The following is a 23,237-nucleotide window of genomic DNA, read 5'->3' as shown; positions in this document are numbered from 1 at the left end:
AAATGATGACATCAAATAGTAACGGGTTGGCGAAAAAGTTCATTTGGCCAACATATTATGTTCATAACATCTTAGTTCATAACATCTTATGGAAAAACCTGAATGAAGTTTTTGGCCATGAAAAAACTTGAACAAACTTTCTGGCTAACCCAATACATTCTCCTAGAGGAAATTTACTAAGCGACAAGAATGAATTCCACATTTTATAATTTTTAAGAAGGAAAAGACGATTATATAAACACAGAGGAGAGTTCTCTTAAACTTGACCAAAAATCTGTGTAAGCATCTTAAATTGGAATAACAATATATCCTTCAGGTACTGAGTTCCGATTTCCAAAGTCCCCAAATTGCTTAGTTAGAACCTATCTAAGACAAGGAAAACCAACCACAGTTAAACTCACACAGCCCAAAAGTCTGCAGACATAAAACCAAGGGCTTCATCATATAATTAGTCCAGCAAAGGCCTTTGAGAGAGAGGAAAGCACACAGTAAGAAGCGTGGAAAGGATTATGGACACTCCTGCTCTCATTCACACAATAGAACACAGAAGAGTGTGCGCATGCCAACTCGCAGGGCAGAAGAGGATCTGATGATGTGCCCTGACATATGGAATTCATTCTGAAAGCAAGGACACGACCTTGAAGAATCAAAGACTGGGGGACTGGAGAAGACTGGTAAACATGCTACTTAGATTTAAGACCTCCCCATTCAAGCCGAGGCTAGCCTCAAGGGGCTAACATTGCTGATACATCTCTGCCCCCATCCCCACCGCACTAACATATACAGTGTCAAAAGCAGCCAGCCACTTTCTGAAGCACATGGATTCAGATTACAGTATTTTCCCTCTGGTTAGATAAACAGTGTGATTTTACAGACAACCCCCACCCATCACTGGTAACAAAACATCGCAGTCAGTCACAGAAGACCAGAAAAGATGGAAAAGAGCCCACATATGTGTTAAAGAACACATCCATCCTGGTGCATCGCTAGCCTGGCTCCTAAAACTGCAAGGTGTTTACAGAAGGCGATATGGAGTAAGACACAACTTTGCATCCAAGTCTAACTGAGTGAGGTCTCCGGGCCCACAGATGCTTCTCTTTCCTCAAGTTCTAGTTCTCAGAAGTGTCTCCAGCAGGAATTGGTGGCAGAAAACACAGGCTACTTAGCAGACAACAGGGAGTGAGGAAAGTCACTCCTGGGTTTAGCTGAGCATTAGAAGTGATTATTATTTCCCTAAAAGGCACAATTTCTCAGCCTTTGGTTGTAGAGATTATGGCATATTTCACAAACTACGGAGCAGCTCATAAAATAATTCAGTATCTTTTAAAAGATATTACATGACGTTGAAATAGAGACACAGATGTAGAGAACAAATGTATGGACACAAAGCAGGGAAAGTAGGGGGAATAAATTGGGAAACAGAGTGATATTTACATACTCCTATGTATAAAACAGATAACTAATAAGAACCTACTGTACAGCATCAGAGGGAAAAGGAAGTGGCACAAAACATACAGGACATAGATTAAGTTAAACTCATTCCAATATACAGGAGGTACACACAAATACTGTTTGACTCCACGTACATGAGAAGAGGGAAATCCATGGAGCCAGAAAGTACATTGGTAGATGCCAGGGGTCAGGGCTGTGGTGGGGCAGGGGGGCTGAGGATGGGGAATGGGGACCTAAGTGTTTAAATGGGGATAGAGTTTCAGTTTAGGAAAGCTAAAAATCTGGGAGACGGATGATAGTGAGAGTTGTACCACAAGGTGAACCAAGGTGATACTGAACCATATAGTTAAATGTGTTTAAAATAGTTATGTTTTATATTATGTGACTTGTATCACAGTAAAAAAAACATTGAAAGAAAATATTAATGGCTCTGTGTGAACTCTGTTCTCCTCTGCTCAAAACCCCTCAGTGGTTCCCTATTACCCTCAAAGTAAAAAGGAAAGTCCTGGTCCTTACAGACACCTCCAACGACCAATACAGCCTTTGGCTCCTCATCCCCTGGGACCGTCTCCATGACCTCATCTCCTGGAACTCTCAGCCCCACTCCCACCACTTACATGGACTGTCCCTCAGCTAGTCCACGAACACCAGGCATTCTCCCACTGCACAGCCCATGCGGCGGTTTTTCCCTCTGCCTGAAACGCTGTGACCTGGATATCCACATGGCTCCCCCCCTCACCTCCTTCAAGCCTCTGCTCAAAGGACATCTTATAGTGGGGATGCTCTCTGCTTATCTCACTCTCCTCTACTTTAACTTTTTCCAACATATTATGTAATGACTGCTGGATTGATTGTTTATCATCATCTCCCTGCACCAGAATGTCTATTTTATTTACCAGTCTATCCAAAAGCACCCGGAAAGAGTGCTTTGCGCATGTTCAGTAATTATTTATTGAAAAGATGATTGAGAACATTTTTGTATTCCAGATTCTCCACCAATCGTTCTAACTACATCAAAGAAAAACTCTTTGATTGATGATAATCTTCAATAATTCTCCACCACTTGGTAACCTATTTTTTTTTAAGGTATATTTACCCACCATAAAGGGCTTCTCAGGTGGCTCAGGGGGTAAAGAATCCACCTGCAATGCAGGAGACACAAGAGATGCAGGTTCGATCCGTGAGCTGGAAGGACCCCCTGGAGGAGGGCGTGGAAACCCACTCTAGTGATCTTGCCTGGGAAATCCCATGGACAGAGGAGCCTGGTGGGCTCCGGTTCATAGGGTTGCAAAGAGTCAGATATGCTGAAGAGCACACACACATGCACCCACTACAAAATCCACCCACTTTCAGTGTAGAATTCAATGACTTTTAGAAAGTGTAGGAAGTTTTGCACTAACCTCACTTCTTAACATGAAAAATGAAGACTGTAGGTCCAGAACCTTCTTTAGCCAAAAGCACCTGCTAGAAGAGCATAACACTGCTGTTTTCACAGGCTAGAGTTTTCTGGTTACTTTTTCTTTTGGCTGCTAATATTGGCTTTCCACTTAAAAGTGGTAATATAAAGCTTTAAAATCTTTTTAAAGATTTTTATTTACATAAAAAATGAGCTGATTCTTTAAAAAGTATCAAAAAGATAACAACAGATACAGTCCAAAGATATGGCAAAAATTGACCGGGTAGTCATGAAAATAACAAAGTTTGTGAAACACTGACTCAGGGGACCCAGACCTGCTGGTCTCACAGACTTTAGAATTTTGTAAACAAAAGGCATGGCTCCTACGGTTCACCTGCTCTGAGGATTCGCCTTCAGTTTCCATCAATCTTTGTTGGAAGATTAGCCTTCATGGGCCTCCTGCATTTCTACATGTCTTGCCTTTTGTTTCAGACTCTCATTGCGGGGATGTGTGTATGGTTAATACCCTTGGAAAATATAATTTCTCTGCCCAGAATAAAGGGAAGGTTTGATAACAGACTTAGAGGAAAAAGATGTGCCTTGATTTGGAGCAAAGGACAGGCATGCCTACTGCCCACCACGAACAGGTTACCCCAGCCCGGGCTCCTCTCCTATCGTGCTGTGCTTAGTCGCTCATTTGTGTCCAACTCTGGACTGTACCCTGCCAGGCACCTCTGTCCATGGGGATTCTCCAGGCAAGAATACTGGAGTGGGTTGCCATGCCCTCCTCCAGGGGATTTTCCCAACCCAGGGATTGAACGCAGGTCTCCCAGATTGCAGGCAAATTCTTTACTATCTGAGCCACCAGGAAAGCCCAAGATTACTGGAGTGGATGACCTATCCCTTCTCCAGGGAATCTTCCTGACTCAGGAATAGAACAGGGGTCTCCTGCATTGCAGGCAGATTCTTTAGCAGCTAAGCTACCAGGGAAGTCCCCTCTCCTATTAACAGAATGTAAACCCTCCAGGCGCATGCCACCTGGCATATGCTATCTGGCCCACTGTGCACTGTGGAGACAAAGGCTGGCAGAACTGGCATGAAAATGCCGATGCTCTGGCTACTGTCTTGTTGTAAGCAATGAGCCATCCTTGGTCTCTTACACTCACAGCTAACAGTGGCCGATTCCTTTGTTAGCTACAAGTAGGACAGAATCACCACGGTTCTCGGAAGCCCTTACCTCGTTGTGGATCTCTTCTCCTTGTTTCAAAACCACTGACTCCAAGGATTTCAAAGAGATTTCACCGTTGTCTGCCTCTTCGCGGACATTCTGCAGGGCCACCTGGCAGCGCTGTAAGATGTATTCCAAGGTCCCCGTCGAGCACTGCAGAGACAGAACCAGCCACCAAGATGATAAGCGAACTCCAGGTGACCAACGCCTCCCTTCCTAGGATGTCTGTCGCCTTCCTGGGCATCTACCTGCTGCCCTCACAACTCAGCCTATGCTTCTTAACCCAAGACTGACTACAGCAGCTTTCTCCTTGGGCTCTGCGCTCCCAGCTTGGCCTCCCCTGGGCCACCCATGTTGCTGTTTTCTTATTACATAGGCTTCATGTCTCCAGAGAGTAGGCTTCTGGAGGCTAACGCCCTGTTTCCAAATGTATATACTCTACATACACCACAGCACCTAGAACTGAGTCTTTTTGTTTGTTTCTGGCCCTGTTGTGAGGCATGTGGGATCTTAGTCCCCTGACCAGGGACTGAAGCTGTGCCCCCTGCAGTGGAAGCATGGAGTCTTAACCACTGGACCTCCAGGGAAGTCCCTGAGTCTTAAGTATATACATAAACTAAATAAGTACCTATCGGACAGTGTTAGTCACTCAGTCGTGTCCGACTCTTTGCAACCCCATGGACTGTAGCCTGCCAGGTTCCTCTGTCCATGGGATTTCCCAGGCAAAAACACTGGAGTGGGTTGCCAATCCCTTCTCCAGGGGACCTTCCCGACCCAGGGATCGAACGTGGGTCTACTGCATTGCAGGCAAATTCTTTACCATCTGAGCCACCAGGGGATAGGCCCTAAGTACCTATTGGAGGAATAACTAATTAACCAAGAAGTCAAGGATGCCGACTTTATCTCAAGTGCCCTGCACCTAACAATGAGGGAAATAAAAAGGTAAACAGACAGGGGAACTGGTTCAAAATCACCCAAAATACAGGGGAAAAATGAAGCTATAAACACAGAGCAAAGGATTCATTTTCCTTTTCGGCAAGAAAGTGTACACTAGGCAGCTGCAAGTCGTTGGCAGAAGAGAATCTTCAAATCATGGAGAATCTGTGACTCGTGCCCTCAAGGCATGTTCAAAGGCATCACCGAGTACCTGGGCATGAGCAAAGGCACAGGTAACGGGCCCATCCCTCTTTGATCTGCAGGAACCAACAGAGGTCAAACGGACAAACTCCTTTGAATAAGCATACGTCAGAAAAAAAGAGGATGCAGGCGGAGTGTGCATCCGTTTGTTTTGATAATGACACAATTTCCTAGGATGATAAAAAGCAAGCTATAAATATCCTTTAGACCCAATGAGGGAGACATCTCCCCAAAGTATTTTTATTTTATTATTTACAATTTAAACGAATCCCTTCGAAATAACCTTGAAGGCTAATCCCCTGGTACAAAAATTCTTTGCATGGTTACTGCCACTTTACACAATGTGACCTGGGCACGCCTGGGGGGAAAAAATACCAACGAAGTTTCTGTGCCGAAACCAGAAGCTTGACTAGGTATTTTAATATGACGATCCCAAAGTGCTGGGAATAGAAGGGCAGCAGCTCTAACGTGCTACAAAGAAAAAACAAAAACTAAAATTAAATTTCCACTCGCCTTTGTCCTACGGGCAACTCTACAACATTTTTTTTCATGACATTCTGTCTATAAACATATTCTGCCTGTACCTTTACTTTCCCAAGTATGGTGTAACCTACATGAGAGGCAATTAATTAAAATGCCATCTTCTATAACAAAAGATTGAAAACAACACAGAACGTCCCATCAATAAGGGACTAGTTAAATGAACTCTGGTGAAGCCATACTTGCTGCCACCAAAAAAAAGAGGGGGTAGGAATATATATACATTTTCTGGATGATTAGAAGTCATCTGATATAAAGAGGAAGATGAACTCTAAACACTCAGAAGATGTGTATATATATATATATTCCCAAATAACCTATAATCAGGACTAGTTTTTTTAGGTAATGGTTTTATTGAAATATATTAATAGCTCACATGTCATAAAATTTACCCACTTAAAGCATATAATACAATGTTTTTTAGTATATTGAGTTGTGTAACCATCACCTCGGAGAAGGCAATGGCACCCCACTCCAGTACTCTTGCCTGGAAAATCCCATGGATGGAGGAGCCTGGTGCGCTGCAGTCCATGGGGTCGCTAGGAGTCGGACACAACTGAGTGACTTCACTTTCACTTTTCACTTTCATGCATTGGAGAAGGAAATGGCAACCCATTCCAGTGTTCTTGCCTGGAGAATTCCGGAGATGGGGGAGCCTGGTGGGCTGCCGTCTATGGGGTCGCACAGAGTCAGACCCGACTGACGTGACTTAGCAGCAGCAGCAGCAGCAACCATCACCTCAGTTAATTTTAAAGCATTTTAATCACTCCAAAAAAGAAACCCCGTCCATTTCAGTAGTCACACCGACTCATTTCTACCAGCCTTCCCAGCCCTAGGAAAGCACTAATCTACTTTCTGGGTCTATAGATTTGACTACTCTGTATATTTCGTATAAATGAAATCATACAATCTGTGGTCCTTTGTGACTGGCTTCTTTCACTCAGTCTTATTTTCAAGATTCTCCCTTGTTGAATATGTGTCAGTATCCCGTTCCTGTTTATTGTCAAATATCATCAAATCATTCAGCCATAGAGATATGCCACCTGTTTATCCATTCATCAGAGGATGAACCTTTGGGCTCTCCACTCTTTGGCTACTATGAATTAAGCTACTATGAACATTCATGTACAAGTTTGCATTTCTCTTGGGTATACACCTAGACATGGAATTGCTGGGCAACATGGTAATTCTATATTAACCTTCTGAAGAAGTGCTAGACTTTTCCAAAATGGCTGCACCATTTCACATTCCCTCTGGCAATGTACGAAGGCTTCAATTTCTGCATATCCTCAGCAATACTTGATACTGTGATTCTGATTATAGCTATCTTCTCATGTGTTTATGGGCCATTTGTATATCTCCTTTGGAGATATATCTATTCAGATCCTTTACCTTTTTAAAAGATTGGATTCCACACTGAAGAAACCAGAATTGAAAGAGACACATGTACCCCAATGTTCATTGCAGCACTGTTTATAATAGCCAGGACATGGAAGTAACCTAGATGCCCATCAGCAGATGAATGGATAAGAAAGCTGTGGTACTTATACACAATGGAGTATTACTCAGCCATGAAAAAGAATACACTTGAGTCGGTTCTAATGAGGTGGATGAAACTGGAGCCGATTATACACAGTGAAATAAGCCAGAAAGAAAAACACCAATACTGTATACTAACACATATATGTGGAATTTAGAAAGATGGTAACAATAACCCTATATGCGAGACAGCAAAAGAGACACAGATGTATAGAACAGACTTTGGACTCTGTGGGAGAGGGAGAGGGTGGGATGATTTGGGAGAATGGCATTGAAACATGTATAATATCATGTAAGAAACGAATTGCCAGTCTAGGTTCGATGTAGGATGCTTGGGGCTGGTGCACTGGGATGACCCAGAGAGATGGTATGGGGAGGGAGATGGGAGGGTGGTTCAGGATTGGGAACTCATGTACACCCGTGGCGGATTCATGTTGATGTATGGCAAAACCAACACAGTATTGTAAAGCAAAATAAAGTAAAAAAAAAAAAAAAAAGAAAAAAAAAGATTGGATTCATGTCAAAATATGGCAAAAACCACCACAACATTATAAAGCAATTATCCTCCAATTAAAATAAATTAATTAAAAAAATTTTTTTAATTGTAAAAAAGGTTGGATTATTTATCTTTTCAATCACTGACTTGTAAGAGTTCTTTACGTATTCTAAAAATGGGCACCTTGTGAGATATATGACATATATATATTTATAATATATTTACAAATATTTTCTCCCATTCTGTGGGTTGTGTTTTTAACTTTCTTGATGGTAACCCTTGAAGCCTTTTCATACTGTTCAAATTAAAAGATGCTTACTCCTTGGAAGAAAAGTTATGACCAACCTAGATAGCCTGTTGAAAAGCAGAGACATTACTTTGCCAACAAAGGTCTGTCTAGTCAAGGCTATGGTTTTTCCTGTGGTCATGTATGGATGTGAGAGTTGGACTGTGAAGAAAGCTGAGTGCCGAAGAATTGATGCCTTTCAACTGTGGTGTTGGAGAAGACTCTTGAGAGTCCCTTGGACTGCAAGGAGATCCAACCAGTCCATTCTGAAGGAGATCAGCCCTGGGATTTCTTTGGAAGGAATGATGCTAAAGCTGAAACTCCAGTACTTTGGCCACCTCATGCGAAGAGTTGACTCATTGGAAAAGACTCTGATGCTGGGAGGGATTGGGGGCAGGAGGAGAAGGGGACGACAGAGGATGAGATGGCTGGATGGCATCACGGACTCGATGGACGTGAGTCTGAATGAACTCTGGGAGTTGGTGATGGACAGGGAGGCCTGGCGTGCTGCGATTCATGGGGTCGCAAAGAGTCGGACACGACTGAGCAAATGAACTGAACTGAACTGAATCTTTGAAGCATCACAGTTTTAACTTTGACAAAGTCCAAATCATCTGTTTTTTCTTTGATAGCTTATGCTTTGGGCATCATGTCTTTTAAAAAAATTTCCCACTCTAAGAATCACATACTGATAAGTAATTATTCATCAAGGTTAACTAAAATAAAGCAAAACAAAAAGTGCAGAATAGTGTGCAGGCTACTAGTTATGTAAGATTTTTTAAAAATTATCATTAAATACATATGTGTTTGCTTATATATTTATTAAATATCGCTGAAAGGATAAAAAATATCTGATAATATTGGTTGCCTCTGGGGAAGAGGAGCTGGTTGGGTGAGGAGAGGCTTATATCAACTGTACAATTCAGATACTTTTTGAGTTTTGAACCATTTGAGTAACTACCTATTCAAAATATAATTATACATAAAATTTAAATTTAGAAAAAAACCAATATTCTGTGTTGAATCCCAAGAACATTCTATCACAACCAGAAAAAAAAAACTAAAATCAAATAAAGATTAAGAGTCATCAGACATAACCTAATCACATTTTTGTAACCAAAATCTGAATAGATTTCTTCTGAGTAACTAAAATGAATTTCAGAACATCATTTCCTTAAAACAATCTGCTTCCTACACATTGTGAATAGGCAGAAAATAGCAAATCATTTTGTTTGGCACACAAAAGAGGTCAAATTTAATACTGCATGAGGGAAAGGTCATTTGTAGAACAAGTAAGGCTATAAAGTTGCATGGATTTTCTCCATATATATTTAAGGAAACAGCAATGTCAACTGTAGTGATGGGGAAAAAAATCTTTTCCCTCTTCTGGTACTGAAAACAGTAAGATGAAATTAAAAGTTTTAAATAAGATAAAAACATAATCCTGCCACATTATCCTATTTTATTTTCATTGAGTGTGATTCTTCATCCACACACAGCTGTAATCAATATATACATAGCACTGTATATGCTGTTTTTCACTGTTTGTACGTAAGTATTCCAAACTACCATTTGCAATGCTGCTCAATGAGGTGATGATATTGACAATTTAATTAGTGAGTCATGTAATATAAAGGTGTTAAGGTTTTATCCATCTTTTCACTACTAGTAATCATGCCAGGCAAATAGTTTTTTATATATTCTTCTTTTGAATTTTTGCCTAGGTTTGAGATCAAAAATATTACTCAATATCTCTACCATACCATAAAAATATTCATGGTGCTTTAGACATATCCCAATATAGCTTTCCAAAAAGTATGCCGATTAGAAAAACTAACAGAAGTGCATTAATGTACAGTTTCACTGTAACTTCACCAGCATTGAATATTATCATTTTCGACTTTTGGTAGAAGTAAAAAGTTAACCTTAAAATGATAATTTTTTTAAAAAAGACTACATTTAACTTTAAGATAATTTTTGAAGCCTGTATATAGAGGATCATGCAAAACAGAGTGAGCAAACTTTTTCTTAAAAAAAGGACAGATAGTAGATATTTTAGGCTTGCAGGTCATAAGGTCTGTGTTCAACTACTCAGCTCTGCCATTGTAGCTCCAAAGCAGCCATAAACAATACATAAGCATGGCTGGGTTCCAATAAAACTTTATTTATAAAAACAGCTGGCTGGCCCACAGACCATAGCGTGTGCTGACCATATCTACAATATAGAAAGCAGGATAGTCACATCATTCACATTGTATGTATCTAATCAGTAAAATATCATAAGCTTCAACTAAAGTAGAGATAAAAGATGCAGGTTTGGGATTATATTTTTCTCCTAAGAGCATCACTGTACATCTCCATTTCTTCTTCTTTTTTTTTTTAATAAATAAAGTAATGCTCAAAATTTTCCCTAAAACTAGAAGACACAAATAAACAGCTATAACTAAACAGAGAAAGCTAAACCTCAGGACACTTTTATAGCACTGCCACTTTAGCAAAGTTGGTCATCTAGGAAAAAAGGAAGTAAGACCAGAGGAGTCCTTTAAAAACGCAGTCTTAAAGGGCTCCTTTTGGGAACTTCGGAGTACGTATTTATTGTAGGAGGTGGGGAAGGAAAGATGCCCTGATCTCTTACAAGTTTTAATCCCAAATTTCCATTTGTCTGCTGGACCTCTCCACTTGGCAGCTCTAACTCAGACTGTTTGAAAGTGAACTATATTCTTTCCCTAGTGTCTTAGAACTACCTGCTTACAGTAACGTCATTTCCAAATCACCCAGACTTGCAACCTCAGAGTCACCCAAGAGCCTGGCACACGACAAGCACAGTAAAGAGATGGTTAGTGTGTTCATTCATTCGCTTCTTCACCCATTCATTCATTTGCCCACTCATTCACTCCTACATTCCCTCCTCCACTGCATTCAGTTGCCAAGTCTGTCACTACATTTCCTACGTTAGTCAAGGAAATTTCTTCTTTCCTCCTGTTGCCACTACTTTAGTTCAGACTAATAGGTTTAATTGATGTCTTTATCATTTTCATCTTCCAAAAGATATCTCCAATATGTCAATACTGCAATAAATAAATCATTGATAACCCCCATCTACCAACCAATTTTGGAGAAGGAAATGGCAACCCCCTCCAGTATTCTTGCCTGGAGAATCCTATGGACAGAGAAGCCTGGCCGGCTACAGTCCATGGGGTCTCAAGAGTCGGACACGACTGAGTGACTTTCAGTTCACCAACCAACTTAAGTTTGTGAAAGCGAGAGTGTTAGTTGCTCAGTCAAGTCCGACTCTTTGTGACCCCACTGACTGTGGCCTGCCAGGTTTTTCTGTCCATGGAATTCTCCAGGCAACAATACTGGAGTGGGTTGCCATTCCCTTTTCCAGGAGATCTTTCTGACCCAGGAACTGAACTTGGGTCTCCTGAATTGCAGGCAGATTCATTACTGTCTGAGCCACCAGGAAATCCCCTAATTTAAGTTTCAGTTCAGTTCAGTTCAGTTCAGTCACTCAGTCGTGTCCGACTCTGCAACCCCATGAATTGCAGCAAGCCAGGCCTCCCTGTCCATCACCAACTCCAAACACACCTAATATCCAAGATCTTTCACAATCTGGTCCCATTCAGGAATCAGCCTTTATCTGCTAACACTCCTTTTCTGGCAATCCTTGGATTCAGTCCAAGTTGAGCCATTCAATATTCCCCTTGTATCCCCATCCCAAACCAATCACAATATTTCTACCTAAGTCCTCATCCCATTAGCTGACCTCAACTGTCCTAAAATTCCCTAATCCCTACACATTCAAGTCTTACACATCTACCTGTCAGGTCACTCATGAAGTCTTACGCTGTTTTGCTACTCTCTATTCTGTACTTTACCTCCTCTTAGACGGGAAGCATCTTAAAGACACCACACGTGTCAACTACTGCTATTCACAAGTGTCTAAAAGAATACCTTGAACACTGGAAAGCTCCACAGAAGTTTGCACAATGGATGATAGAACTAAAATCACTTCCCTTCTTCTGAGTAGTAGCTTTCAGTCAATAGCAACTCTTCCAATTAAGATTTGTTGATGACATAAAATTCTCTTGTTTTACTGTGTTCATTCCAGTGTATCAACGGAGACAGTATCGCCTTCCACACAGAGTTTTGGTTGTTCCTGTCTCCCACTAGCTTTTCATCAGGATAATTGAAAAAGGCAGTAATAGTAATAGTAGTAGTAATAGCAGTAGCAACAGCAGTAGTGGAGGTAGGAGCGATTTAATATGTATGTATAGCAGCTAACATTCTTTGCAGGCATACTCTGTATCAGCCACTGTTCTAAAACACTTACACATATTAACTCATTTAATCCTCATAAGAACACTCTGAATTAGATATGATTGTTATCCTTATCAAATACATTTTCCCAAACTTCTTATTCATCATTTTACACTAGCCCTCTCAGCACAGCACTAATCACCTTGTTCACTCTCCCAGATTGAATTAGGAAAGATGCAAAGATATGTGTAAGTAGCCACACACTCAAAAGAATTCTTGAAAAGTTCTGACTAGAAAAACAGATGTCTATACCATCTTGTATTATGCAAAAATGAAATCTTTTTTGCACAACACAAAGCACACGTAAGATGCTCGATAACTGCTTGCTCACTTCTTTTTGCCTTCCTTCACTCCTCCCTTCACCTTCCTTCCTCTTCCCTCCTTTCCTTTGTCCCTTGCCTCCTCCCTCCCTTCCTTCCTTTCTTCCTGTCTTCTTTTCTAATAGAACTTACTTTTAGGTCTCTAAGATAAATTATTTGTGTGTTTGTCTATTTAATATTTGCCTCTCAAACTGAAAAGCTAGTTCAGCAAAACTAGTGGGCATACCCGTCAAGCTGATGGCTCTCTCTCTGTCTCTCAAGACTTTGGTGCTGCTGGACACAGAACAGGCCCTCGAATATTTAGATGAATGACTGAATGGAAGAAATAAGAAAGGGAGATAAGGAGAAAGGGGGGGAGGAGGGAATGCTTGATGGGCTTGCTGGCATCTTGACTTAAACAGACACATGCCTTCTCAGCCACCGAGCAGCTTGACCAGTCTACCAGGAAAGCTACTTAATTACCAGCACACATGACATTGCCTTATGGACTACAGTATCAGGACTAGAAAGGTTGTATGTCGGTGTTTCCTTAATACTTTATTTTATCCCTTCTGCCCAACTTTCTCACACTGGTCCCCCTGCAGTATGGTGAAAAGTCAAGCTACAAAAGCAAAGCACAGATAATAAGTCTGGATACGAGGTCAACTTTTCATGATCATCCTCCCTGCTGTCTACAACTCTTCCTAAGTAAGCACACACAACACCCCAGGTGACTCCTAAGGGCTTCCCTCATCTTACCTTTCTATTCGGAACTAGTCTAATCAGCTGACTATCAGCCACTGCAAGTGGTGGCAGAATTCAGCAGTCAAGCATGGGTTAGAACCCGACTGGGGAGTTCAGAAATTCCCTGGCACCACTGTAAGTGTCTCTTTATTTACATTCACACGCCCAGAAGCCTGACCCAAAAGTTAATGGGAATGTAAATTCTCAACCCTCTGAGCCCAGTTACAACTAACACATGCACAAGCACACAGATCTACCCAATTTCATTCCAGTCACCACCTTGACCTTGACCTTGACAGGTACGAACACTTTAGAAAACCTCCAACCAGCAACACCTGCCAAGGGCCCCTCTTGCAGGCATGTTTTCCAAGAAACACAACTCGGAGGAAGCAAAACAGACTTAGCCCAGGCTGTGAAGACACTTTTTAACAACTGGATTCAACACAACTCAAAGCTCAAAAAGCAAGTAAACAGAGGCTAATGCCTAGTTAGATGGAAGCAATTTTCCTATCAAATAGTCTTCCAAAGTTCTATGATAAATTGCTCATGCAACCACTTCTGTCACATCCAGTTAAGTTTGAGTCACATTTTTATTTACACTTACCTCTGCCACTCGGTGGGTGGAACTAAAGCGAGGTGGTAAACCAGCCAAAACACAGTGTTGGTGGGTGGCATTGAGATCATCTGCAGGAAAAATACCAAAAATTAAAGGAAAAAAGCATCCACCACGCACTTAGCAGTCACTAAATAGTATTTAAATTACAAAGTAAACAGTAAATCCATCATTCAAGAAGAATGACAAGAACCAAAAATATAACAATTACTTTGTATAATCTAAACTATTTTTTCCAAGTAGGATGACTTTATATAGAGAGATAAATAGATATAGATAGATATACATATATGTGTGCATATATATATGTATATATATATACAGTCATATGGTATAAAACCATTGTGGTGTAAAGCCATCAAAAAGCATGACACTTTCAATAGAGAAAGGGGATGTGATTAATAATTACTTTACGACAACAGGCGTAAACCAGCACTGTACTGAGCCAATAGGCTATATGGTTACCTTACTTACCTGTAGTCTTATGATACCCACTCACCACTATTTATGGGTTGAACTTCTTTCTCTTTTTCATTATACATCTAATTCTACTCATGCTTTATGAATAAGCCAAAATTCTTTTGTATTATTTGGAATTGAACATCTTTCATCTGAAAATCTGCCTCTTTCCCTCCCGAATCAAAGTATCAATTTTGCCCTAACAATTTTCCAGGCAGCAAACCAACCAACTCAGCACGTCGCAACGCTTTGGCTCTCAGAACAGAATTCAAGCCTACAGATTCATGACCCAAGAATGGAGTAGGTGGTGAATTCATCAGCTAAAGAATATGCCTGAAACCACATGCAATGGGAGAAAAATCAATGGCCAAGTTCTTGTGTATTCTATGAAATGATGCCACATGTGAGGCAAAAATCTGTATCACCTCTGCTTGGAGCATTGCTTCTATTCCTGTTAATAAGAAGAGAACCAGACTGTCCCTGGCAACATGTGACTTCCTACATAAGCAACAAAGACTTCTTAGGAAGATACCAAGAAAGACAATGATTTAAATTAGGAGGCAAAGACCAACTACATGTCAGCAAAAACAACCTATAAAATTTCCTCTAAACTTAAGAGAGGAAACACAAAATGCCAATGGCAGGACATTTTTTTACGGACATTAGGGAGTAGCCATGACAAGGATGGGCTTCCCAGGTGGCAAAGAATTCATCAACCAACGCAGGAGACACAGGCAACACAGGTTCAATCCCTGGGTGGGGAAGATCCTCTGGGGGAGGAAATGGCAACCCACTCCAGTATTTTGCCTGGAAAATCCCATGGACAGAGGAGCCTGGTGGGCTACAGTCCATGGGGTCGCAAAGAGGCAGACACGACTAAGTGACTGAGCACTGAGAATGATGACAAGGTTGACCTTCTTGCCTTATACAGCTATAAAACACAGGAAGACAGAGCATGATATAACCCCAAACACAAGAGAAATTAAACAGGTGAGTCCTACAAGTGCCTGGCTTTCTAGCTGGAAACAGTTTCAAAGCCACAGAGTAGGCAGGCAGAAGTCAGAATTCTGAGTGTTCAGCTCTCCTTCCTGCTGAGTTGTGAAGACAAAAAGTAGGAAGACCAGGGAGCAGAGATTTGTAAGGCAGAATACTGCAACAGAAGAGCTTGCGCAGGGAGAGATCAAGGAGACATCCGCAGAAGGGTTTCTTCCAGTCTGACTCCACACTGAACTGTGCATATGTGAATGAAAACTTGCCCCAGGCAGGGAAAGAAACTCCAGAAAGTTGTAGGAAAAGAAGCTCCAGAAACCTCAGACTCACATTAGGCCAGGAACACTGTGTTCTCAGTGGCCAGAATGGCTCCAACTACCTGAGACAATAATAGATAGAGTCTTTGTGTTTGTGTCCTCAGTCGCTCAGTCATGACCAACTCTTCGCGACCCCATGGACTGCAGCCCACCAGGCTCCTCTGTCCATGGGATTCTCCAGGCAAGAATACTAGAGCGGATTGCCATTTCCTACTCCGGGGGATCTTTTCAACCCAGGGAACTAACTGGTGTCTCTTGCATCTTCTGTATTTGCAGGTGGATTCTTCACCACTGCGCTGCCTGGCAAGGCCCAGATAAGAGTTTACAAAAGCATAATCTTAGTAGAAAGGTTAAACAAGCCCTATATTAAAGGCTGCCCAAGACCCACCTAAAAGCTTAAAAGCAAGCCTCAAAAGAATCCAACTTATTCCAAATTTAATTACTCACTAGAGCAAAGTCCAACACTACTTAAAAGAGTATAACAAAATCAGACACCAATAAATAAAATTGGCCATAACCAGCATTCACCCAAAAAGTAACAGAAATAAAAGACATACGGTACAATAGATAACTAATGAGAACCTACCAGACAGCATAAGGAATTCTACTCAATGCTTAGTGGTGACCTAAATGGGAAAGGAATATATATATATATATAACTGATAAACTGATTCACTTTGCTGTACAGTAGAAACTAACATATTGTAAAGCAATTATCCTCCAATTTAAAAAATTAAAATTAAATTAAAAAAAAAATTTTTAAGTGTGGCTTAAGACCTGAAGAGGACTGGATGACACTTCTCTCTTCAATTTGCCCTCTGAGGATTTCAGTTAAGGACACACCTGAGAATTTCTAGTTGATCTGAACTATTTTGTCTGAAGGGGCATTCAAAGCCAAACAAAAACAAAAAGCAGGGGCTGGAGGAGCTTCCCGAGGCCAGATGCCCATAAAGGATTGAAACAATTTCTAAGAAATATATAGATGCCATTCTCACCTATCCAAATAAAAGCCTCATTGCTCCCCAGCTATTAACAGTGGGCTCTGAAGATATCACAGCTCAGTTCAGTTCAGTTCAGTTCAGTCGCTCAGTCGTGTCTGACTCTTTGCGACCCCATGAATTGCAGCACACCAGGCCTCCCTGTCCATCACCAACTCCCAGAGTTCACTCACACTCACATCCATCGAGTCGGTGATGCCATCCAGCCATCTCATCCTCTGTCGTCCGCTTTTCCTCCTGCCCCCAATCCCTCCCAGCATCAGAGTCTTTTCCAATGAGTCAACTCTTCGAATGGAGGGAGAAAATCATCTTAACGGACAGATTTCTTAAGAGCTTTTGTTCCACTGAGGGACAACTCAAAGGCACTTAAAAGGGCAGGCCAAGTGGCAAACACAACATTAGAAGTAATAGTCCAGGGTGTGGACCTTTATTTAAATCCTTGGCAACTCTCTAATCAAACAACTCTTTTGAAATTGCTCCCAAATGTTTCTAATCCTTTACGACTTTTAGAAAGAACCCTGTATTTTCACTGTAGGACTTCTAATTTGTCTAAAACTCTAAATCTATGAATGTGGCTCAAATCTCATGGATTGTACATCCCAAAGGATATACAAAAGATGTCCCTAGCTTTAAAGACTAATCCTAATAATTTTTAGAAAGAAAACATCAAAGAATGCCTATTTGCCAGAGTTATCTTAGAAAATAGCTAAAAAACTGACTATACTCAGGAGCAATCAGAGTTTGTAGAATTTATTCAACAAAACAAATGGAAAAAGAGCTCTCACTCTTTGCAGGCTAAATGCTGTGTGCTCTATCAGTGGAAGGAGAGAACTCTGGACATTCACTGTAGCATGAAATCTCATTTCATATATAAGAGACCACAGATGCAAAGGCATAATTTACGCTAGGGTGATCAGTTCATGCCCAGTACTTTCTTGGCTTTAATATGGAAGTCCCGAATCCTGAGATTCTCTCCCCCACCCAGACAGACTGGGACAGCTGGTCACCCTAAATTTAACCCAGCCCTTATTTTCTTGGTTTTGTTGTCCAGTGTGTCACCAGGGGCTATTGCATCCCCAAATTTCTTAAAGTAACAATCAGGAGCTTTGCTAAAGGCACTCCAGAGCTAAATAAGCCCAATACTGAAATCCAATCTTCCCAGTTTCACACAATCACTGAAGCTTTTCATTCTTACTCACCTGTCCATTCTCATCCCTCAATCTTAATATTTATGACCTTATTTTTCCTAGATGTGGGGACATCCATGACTGAGAACATTTTCAGAATTTAATAGCCAATGAAAGGGGGGAGGGGAGTATCCCTGATGAGACGACAGTAGAGACTCAGACCTCTACCTACCCCGTTCCTAGATTCTCAATGAGACGATCTAAGAAATATCAAAAGAATGAAGATTGCTTTCAGTGCTCAATATCAAGGAAAGGTGCTCAATATGCAAGGAACTTACAAGGAACTCTGCTGGATACAATAGAAGTGGAATGAGATTAAAGAAAGGTAGCATTGTACTATAAATCAATTACACTTCAATTAGAAAAAGACACCAGGACTTCCCTGGCAGTCCAGTGGTTAAGATCTCCCCTTCCAAGGCAGGGGGTAAGGGTTCGATGCCCAGTCCAAAAGCTGCCAGTGTTTGCTCATACTGTGAGCATCCATATCACCCAAAGACAAAAACAAGTTATTCAGTGCCCTCCAGTTTATCAAGTCTTTCATCTGACCCTGCAAAGATACATTTCCTTCCTTCCTCCTTCAGGTGAAGTATTTAGCCAGGAACCTATACTAAATTTTCATAGAACCAATCTTAACACCAAGTTGCCTCTTAGCTGGTGCTAGTCTTCTTTCTATAAGGAAAAACAGACAAGGAAAAAATTACTAGACTCGGGCAAAATTACTATAGTTCTAAGGAAAGGAACCAGTTTGACAGAAACTGCCTCTTCTGAAACAGTGTTACTCAAATGGTCAGAAAAAATTTTCATAAAAGTCTCAATTTTTCAAGAAGCTGCTTGATTCAAGAAGGCACTGCACCTGTAAAAATGGGGCAAAGTAATCATGAAGCTGGAACAGCATGAAATCAGAAAGGCTGCTTGGAGCTGATTTGTTTTTTTAGTAAGTATGGCTTCATTTAAAACAATAAGAGCTTGGCTACACAACAGAATGCATGCTGCAGAAAAATCAAATTACCTGAGTGAATGGGAACTCGAGAAATTCTCCCAGAACTCGGAGGAAAAACAAAAATTAGTGACAGAAAATGATAAGAGATGAGGGGCAGATTAAGCCAAAAGGGATAGAACAGGAATCTTAGAAAGCAGAAAACAGAGCAATGAAAGAATAAGCAAAGAAATAACAGAAGAATACTTTCCGAAGTTGTAAAAAGGCCTGAGTCTGTAGTACAAAGTGGCTAACCAAGTGCATAAACATTTTCCATTCAAAAATTAAATATAAAATATGAAAAATGTCCAAAGAAAAAGCACAACTTGCTATAATAGGATCAAAATGAAGATGATTTCAGGTATCTCCTTAACATCAAATATTAGAGGTCAAGGGAACAATATCTATAGAGCTTTAAGGTGGAAACCTCCTTACTCAAGATTCCTATAGCCATTAAAGGAGATATGAATACATGTAGGTATAGTAAGTCACACTCAAATAATGCAGACTCAGAAAACACACTACCACCATTTCCCTATCATTAGCCTTCATTAAACAGTTAGAACCTGTACTTTAGCTGACAAGATGGCAATCAAAATAATTAAAACCACAATATAAGCAGACTATCAGTGAACATAAAAGTTGTTACATAATTTTAATATGGCTATTTAATTCAATGCTAGTATAATTAGTGAGCTTCCACAGTGGCTCAATGGTAAAGAATCTGCCTGCCACTGTAGGAGACCCCAGTTCAATCCCTGGGTCGGGAAGATTCCCTGGAGAAGGGAATGGCAACCCATTCAGGTGTTCCTGCCAGGAAAACCCCATGGACAGAGGAGTCTGGTGGACTACAGTTCATGGGGTCACAAAGAGTGACTTAGTGACTAAATAACAACATAATTAATAATAAATGAAAGTAAGTGCACGTCATCTAAAAAATTTTCTATATTAAAATTTATTTTAGGGACTTCCCTGGTGGGCCAGTGGTTAAGACCTTAGGCTTCCAATGCAAGGAGCATGGGTTTGATCCCTGGTTCAGGAACTAAGATCCCACATGCTGTGCAGCAGGGTCAAAAAATTTAAAAAACAAATTTTTTTTTTAAAGAATTGTTTAAAAAAATCTAAGTCAAAAATTTAAGAGTATGTTTTTTTTTCAATGCCCAGTAAAAGAACAGAAGAGCTGAATAAAGTAAGCATCAAGATGCATGTCAATAACATGTCAACAGAAAAATGGGCAAAAGATGATCAGCTAATAAATAGTAATAGAAAGAAGAATACAAATGGCCATGAAACATGGGAAGTGTTCAACATCATCAACAATGAAGCGTACTTTAAAACAATAACATGTTATTTTCACCTATTAAACTGGGGAAAACATTTTTAAATTGTAATGCCTGGTGTTGCCTAGGGTGCAATAGGTAGATTGGTAAAAGGAACTGATAAACACATTTCATATGCTGTAGGTAGAAGGTAAACTGAGAACACTCTGAAGAACAGTCTAACCATTCAATATGTACAGTCTTTACATATCAACACTCTCATCCTTACTCAGGTGGCTCACTTCTAGTAACTCTTCCTAGAGGAATAACTATAGGTGCAGACAAAGATTAGGTACAAAGATGTTCACCAGAGAGATATATTTGATACCAAGGCACTGGTAATAAACGGCATGACAAAAGTAGAGGACTCCTATTTAAGCCATTTTTTAAAAATCACATTTTTGAGGAATATTTAACAAGGAAAAATATTCAAGATATACAAGTATTGGAGAAAAAAGACATAAAACTATTCAGAAAAAAACAAGATATAAAACATTATTGTTGTTGTTGCTGTTGCTCAGTTGCTTCCAACTCTGTGACCCCATGGACTGTAGCACACCAGGCTTCCCTATCCTTCACTATGTCCTGGAGTTTGCTCAAACCCATATCCATTGAGTTGGTAATACCATCCAACCATCTCATCCTCTGTTGTTCCCTTCTCCTCTTGCCTTCAATCTTTCCTAGCATCAAGATCTTTCCTAACGAGTAGGCTCTTCACATCAGGTGGCTAAAGTACTGGAGCTTCAGCTTCAGCATCAGTCCTTCCAATGAATATTCAAGCTTGATTTCCTTTAGGATTGACTGGTTTGATCTCCTTGCAGTCCAAGGGACTCTCAAGTGTCTTTGCTAGCATCACAAATAGAAGGCATCAATTATTCAACACTCAGCCTTCTTTATGGTCCAACTCTCACATCCATACATGACTACTGGAAAAACTTTAGCTTTGACCATGTTCACCTTTGCCAGCAAAGTGATGTCTCTGCTTTTTAATACACTGTCTAGGTTTGATAACTTTCCTTTCAAGGAGCAAGCGTCTTTTAATTTCATGGCTGCAGTCACCATCTGCAGTGATTTTGGAGTCCAAGAAAATAAAGAGTGTTGCTGTTTCCATTGTTTCCCACCTATTTGCCATGAAGTGATGGGACCAGATGCCATGATCTCAGTTTTTTGAATGCTGAGCTTTAAGCCAGCTTTTTCACTCTCCTCTTCCACCTTCATCAAGAAGCTCTTAAGTTCCACTTCGCTCTCTGCCATTAGAGTGGCATCATCTGCATATCTGAGATTGTTAATATTTCTCCCAGCAATCTTGATTCCAGTTTGCGATTCATTCAGCCTGGCATTTCACATGATGTACTCTGCATATAAGTTAAATAAGGAAGGTGACAATATACAGGCTTAATGCACTCCCTTTTCAATTTTGAACCAGTCAGGTGTTCCACGTCCAGTTCTAACTGTTGCTTCTTGACTTACATACAGGATTCTTGGGAGACAGGTAAGGTGGTCTGGTATTCCCAAACATATCTAATATATTAATTTTCTAAACATTATATCTAGTATGATATTAATATCATATTAAAATTATATCTAATATCATATAATCTGATATTAATTTTCCCATACTTAGGAAAACATTTTCTCAGGTATAGGAAAAAAATGCTAGAAGGAATCACATCAAATAGTCATGAATGTTTCTGTCTCTGTGTGGTCATATTATATGATGTATTTCTGTTATCCAATTTACACTTCCTTACAGTTTACAAATTCTTTATAGTATGCATCAATTCTAACATTTCATTTTTAGCATCTCTGAATTTAGAGCACATCTTAAAATTGATAGTTTGTTTTGGGGGAGTTTATCTATGTATTTGAATTTGGCGGGGTGGGTCTTCACCGCTGCACACAGGCTTTCTCTAGTTGCAGTGCATGGGCTACTCACTGCGGCGGCTTCTCTGCTGCAGAGCACGGGCTCTAGGGTGCAGAGTTAAGTAGCTTCAGCTCATGGATTTAGCAGTTGTGGCTCACGGGCTCTGGAGCGCAGGCTTCGCAGTTGCGGCACAGGGGCTTAGGTGCCCTGCAGAATGTGGGATTTTCCTGGACCAGGGATGGAACCCATGTCCCCTGCACTGAAAGGTGGATCCTTAACCATGGAACCTCCAGAGAAGTCCTTCACAGCATCTTTGACTGGATAGCATACATTATTACTTTTGTACTTAACAACAGAAAATAAAACAGGAAGCATGACAATTTTTTTAAATGCAAAAGGGAATGCTCAATGAAGAGGTCCTCAGAAAAGAGATATTCATTCCCCAAACAGAAATGAAAGAACACTGCAATCAGTAAGGGCAATAAGAGCTTTGGTCCGTTTTATACATCTTTTGCAGTATAATTTTCCAGGGGACTGAAACCTCTTTCATAGAAACAGGTACAGAGGTGAAGATGACCTCAGGGTACACACCTTTCTCCTTCTTTGTTTTCTGAGATTAACTCTTATGGAATGTTTAGTTTATTGTTGGGCTGAGAAGAGAATACATTCTTGAGGTTAATCATTCATTCTTGATTTCTAAATCAGCAAAAGGAACTTTAATCCCACTTTAGGAAGGGCTGCCTTTTCTCATCCTGGTAGCAACTCTTCCCATGAGACAGAAGGGCAGAGGGGATCATGAGAATGGAGAGATGAGAAGGTTAGGTTAACCGAAAACTTGAATGAAGTCTCTTCTCTTCCCACTTTGAATATACAAAGCCACTGCTCCAGTGAACTCCAGGCCCCAGAACTTCCAAGTAAAGCGAATGAATGAAACTGAAGCCACTTAAACTTTTCAGTTCTGTTCCTTCAAATACCTTTTGACTACTTTCTTTAGTCACTCCTATTTCAATATCTGATTTTCCATTGGCAATTGAAGATAGTGTTTTTTTTTTAAAAAAAAGCAAAAGTGTTAGTTGC

The 23,237-nt window shown here is 40.5% G+C and overlaps 1 protein-coding gene across 1 annotated transcript in view; it reads right to left on the bottom strand.

Annotated features, from left to right (window-relative positions):
- FTO (FTO alpha-ketoglutarate dependent dioxygenase) overlaps positions 1-23,237 on the bottom strand; it is a 427,202-nt gene that overhangs the window by 245,508 nt on the left and 158,457 nt on the right. The window contains exons 5-6 of the mRNA XM_069549854.1: positions 14,042-14,121; positions 4,086-4,229 (exon numbers count right to left, since the gene is read on the bottom strand). Of these exons, the coding sequence (XP_069405955.1) occupies positions 4,086-4,229; positions 14,042-14,121 (224 nt within the window). The remainder of the gene's footprint in view (positions 1-4,085; positions 4,230-14,041; positions 14,122-23,237) is intronic.

Source organism: Ovis canadensis, chromosome 14, assembly GCF_042477335.2.
Source record: "Ovis canadensis isolate MfBH-ARS-UI-01 breed Bighorn chromosome 14, ARS-UI_OviCan_v2, whole genome shotgun sequence".
Lineage (NCBI taxonomy): Eukaryota > Metazoa > Chordata > Mammalia > Artiodactyla > Bovidae > Ovis > Ovis canadensis.
This window is presented reverse-complemented; position numbering and strand designations above follow the sequence as displayed.